The sequence below is a fragment of the Cyprinodon variegatus genome, unplaced genomic scaffold (genome assembly GCF_000732505.1).
Source record: "Cyprinodon variegatus isolate N-32 unplaced genomic scaffold, C_variegatus-1.0 Scaffold1943, whole genome shotgun sequence".
Classification (NCBI taxonomy): Eukaryota; Metazoa; Chordata; class Actinopteri; order Cyprinodontiformes; family Cyprinodontidae; genus Cyprinodon; species Cyprinodon variegatus.
This window is the reverse complement of record NW_015152396.1, coordinates 52768-55701: the sequence shown is the minus strand read 5'-3', so window position 1 is coordinate 55701 and position 2934 is coordinate 52768. Positions and strand designations below refer to the sequence as shown.

Genomic DNA, 2934 nt, shown 5'->3' with positions numbered 1-2934 from the left:
AATGGGGCTGTTCAGAGGGCCCCCTGCCTGTCTTTGCCTAGGGCCCCACATTTCCTAAATCCACCCCTGACTCCAGGTCCAAACCAAACTCCTAATGTGAGGGGGGGGGGCTGACTGCAGGATGACTCTCTGAGGGTCAGCTGATCTTAGAGCAGATCTGTGTTCAGTCAGAATAGAAGCTGTAGAGAGAACCTGAGGAGTCGCCTCTGAAACATGGATGATCTCCATCCTTCCTGCCCGTCTCCTCCCTGCAGGCAGGATTAGTCAGCGAGGAGTTCTACAGAGACTCGGACCTGACTATAGGAGCAGAAGTGAACATCTGGGGGAGACGAGTGGTGATTACTGACTGTGATGAATTCACCAGGGACTACTACCGCTCCAAATATGGCATAGGTAGGTCAGAACACAGCCTGCTGCTTCCTGCTGCAGTACTGCTCCTCACCACCTGGGGGCAGTCAGTCCCAGGTTCTGCAGGAGCTGCCACGGTCCACATCTGTCTGTTTCCTGAGAGCAGCCTCTCACGCCATGTCTGGGGGGGGGGGACCATATGTTTTGTGTTGTGTGTCTGTTGTTCGAGGGTCAGAACATGTTGGAACCAGAGTTCAGCACCTCTGTCCTCCAGAAACTGGATCCTCAGGCTCCTCTGTCCAGCGCCGTCCAGGAGAGGTTTCCTTCCCTGGACGTCTCTGCGGCTCGGAGCAGCTCCTTTAGTCACAGCAGTAAAATAATCGCAGCCCCCCCCCCCCCCAGAGATGGAGGGCCCTGTCTGACTGAAAGAGGTCAGAGGTCAGATCAGGGACGGATTACCTGATTCCCTCTGGTGGTTGCAGCGCTCCTCCAGGGTTCCTTCCTTCCTTCTTTCAAGTGTTTTCTCTTTTCTCTCTCAGAGGATTTCTCCCCCCTCCAGTACAAGGACCCTCCGCCCCCCAAACCAGCCCAGACGGTGCCCCCCTACAATGGGTTTGGCTCCGAGGAGGATTCCCTGAACTCCTGCCAGGGCCTGCTGCGCCGACGGCCCCAGAAGAAGAAGTTCATGGAAGAAGAAAGGTTAGAAAGGTTCCCCAAGCAGCAGAGAAACGAGACGGTTAGAGTGATCGTATTCACACCCTGATCACCACCGCTTAACAGCTTCCTAATGGCAGACAGACAAATATTTCTATTTCCAACTGAAATCTGAAAAGTGTGGAAAGCTAAAGGTCTTCCTCCGCAGACTGAGATGCTTCTGGAACAGAAAGTCTCCTGCTTGGTTTTAACTGTCGCCTTTCTGGATTTATCCGACTCCTCCAGGATCTTCATCCAACTATCAGCTTCTGCTTCTGCTCACATTAATGAAGCCCTGAGAGCATAATGCTGCCACTGCCGTGTCTCAGGAAGAGCTTCACCCTAAATGTCCCGTTATTCTAAGCCTGGACTTTGACTAGGCCGTTGAAAGCCGTGATCTGATTCCATGTTTGTGGGTTTTTTTGAACCAGCTGGACGTTTCCAAAATGTTTTATTTCATAAGAATCAGAGTTAAAGGCTTTAAAATAAAAGGCACGCTGCACTTTTCAGATTTAGTTTGTTTCCTTCCACGCTTCACTTTGGCTCCTTCTAGTGTGACCCCCCCCCCCCCCCCAGGTTCCTGTTAGCTCTGCTGTTTCTGTGTCACCATAGATGTGGCCTGAGCAGATACCTGCTGAATTTCCTTGCCAAGATGGTGACCACGGACCCTGTGGACACGGAGAGGAGGTTCATCATCACCTTCTACCTCTCTGATGACTCCATCAGCGTGTTTGAAAAGCCACAGAAGAACTCAGGTAGAAATGCTGGTTTCAGGACTGAAACTCTGAGCATCTTTCATCGTTTTATTGTTTGTTTCCTTTCAACACAATCGATGGTGGATGTTTCCTGAAACATGGATGTTTGTTCCTTCCTTTCTGAGCCTCCAGTGGGCCTCAGCAGAACAGAACAGAAACCTGTCATGGAAATGATTGTTGGCTCCACCTCCGCCTCTTTAAAGGATTGCTGATCTGATTGATCTGGATCTATGTAGTAACCTTAGGTGACATGAAGTGAATTGGATCTATAGAAATAAAGTGTGTGTTGATGAATGCTAGGGCTTTAGAAAGAGGTTCCATTCATATCAGACAGGATTGAAGCGTTAGCGGCAGGCTAATAATCCATGGAACAGCGTTCTGAAATGTCGTTGGTCTTCCTCTAGGTGTACTGGGAGGAAAGTTTCTGGAGCGTCGGCGGGTTCTGAAACCGGGCCAGGAGCTGTTTAAGAGCGAGCCCTTCCAGTACCTCACAGCCCAGGATCTGTACGTCGGAGCCTCCGTCTGCCTGAAAGGGGTGACCTTCCAGCTTCTGGATGCTGACGAACACACCCTGAGCTACATGGAGCAGCATGAGCAGCAGGTAGGCGCGGTGCGTCCCACCCAGGAGGCCTCCCTTTGCTGCACAGCCGCTAAATGCTGCCATCTTGGTGTTTATCCACAGTTTCCCAGAGCCAATGCAGACATCATCCTCAGCAAAGTGCGCTCCTTTCCGGAGGACAAACACAGCCGGATCAGGGAGTTTCTGGCCCTCAGCGACCCCACCAACACCGGCCTCGTCCCCTATGAGTCCTTCAGGTACAGCAACACCTGGGACGTCTCCTCCAGCGCTGTTTAACCCTTTCAGCTTAATCTAGACGGGAATAATGACTCCTCTGCCTGTCGGCAGCTTCCTGTCCGCCTTTTTGCAGCTTCCTGTCCACCTCTTTGCAGCTTCCTGACCGCCTGTCGGCAGCTTCCTGACCACCTGTTGGCAGCTTCCTGTCCGCCTGTTGGCAGCTTCTTGGCCCTTTGCAGCTTCCTGTTCGCCTGCTGGAAGCTTCCTGTCCACCTTTTTGCAGCTTCCTGACCACCTAATAGCAGCTTCCTGACAGCCTGTTGGCAGCTTCCTGACAGCCTG

At 52.1% G+C, this 2934-nt stretch overlaps 1 protein-coding gene across 1 annotated transcript in view; it reads left to right on the top strand.

Moving 5' to 3' along the window:
• The window catches only part of efhc2 (EF-hand domain (C-terminal) containing 2), an 11653-nt gene that overhangs the window by 4765 nt on the left and 3954 nt on the right, over nt 1–2934 (top strand). The window contains exons 6-10 of the mRNA XM_015405013.1: nt 255–393; nt 888–1047; nt 1654–1796; nt 2201–2397; nt 2479–2612. Of these exons, the coding sequence (XP_015260499.1) occupies nt 255–393; nt 888–1047; nt 1654–1796; nt 2201–2397; nt 2479–2612 (773 nt within the window). The remainder of the gene's footprint in view (nt 1–254; nt 394–887; nt 1048–1653; nt 1797–2200; nt 2398–2478; nt 2613–2934) is intronic.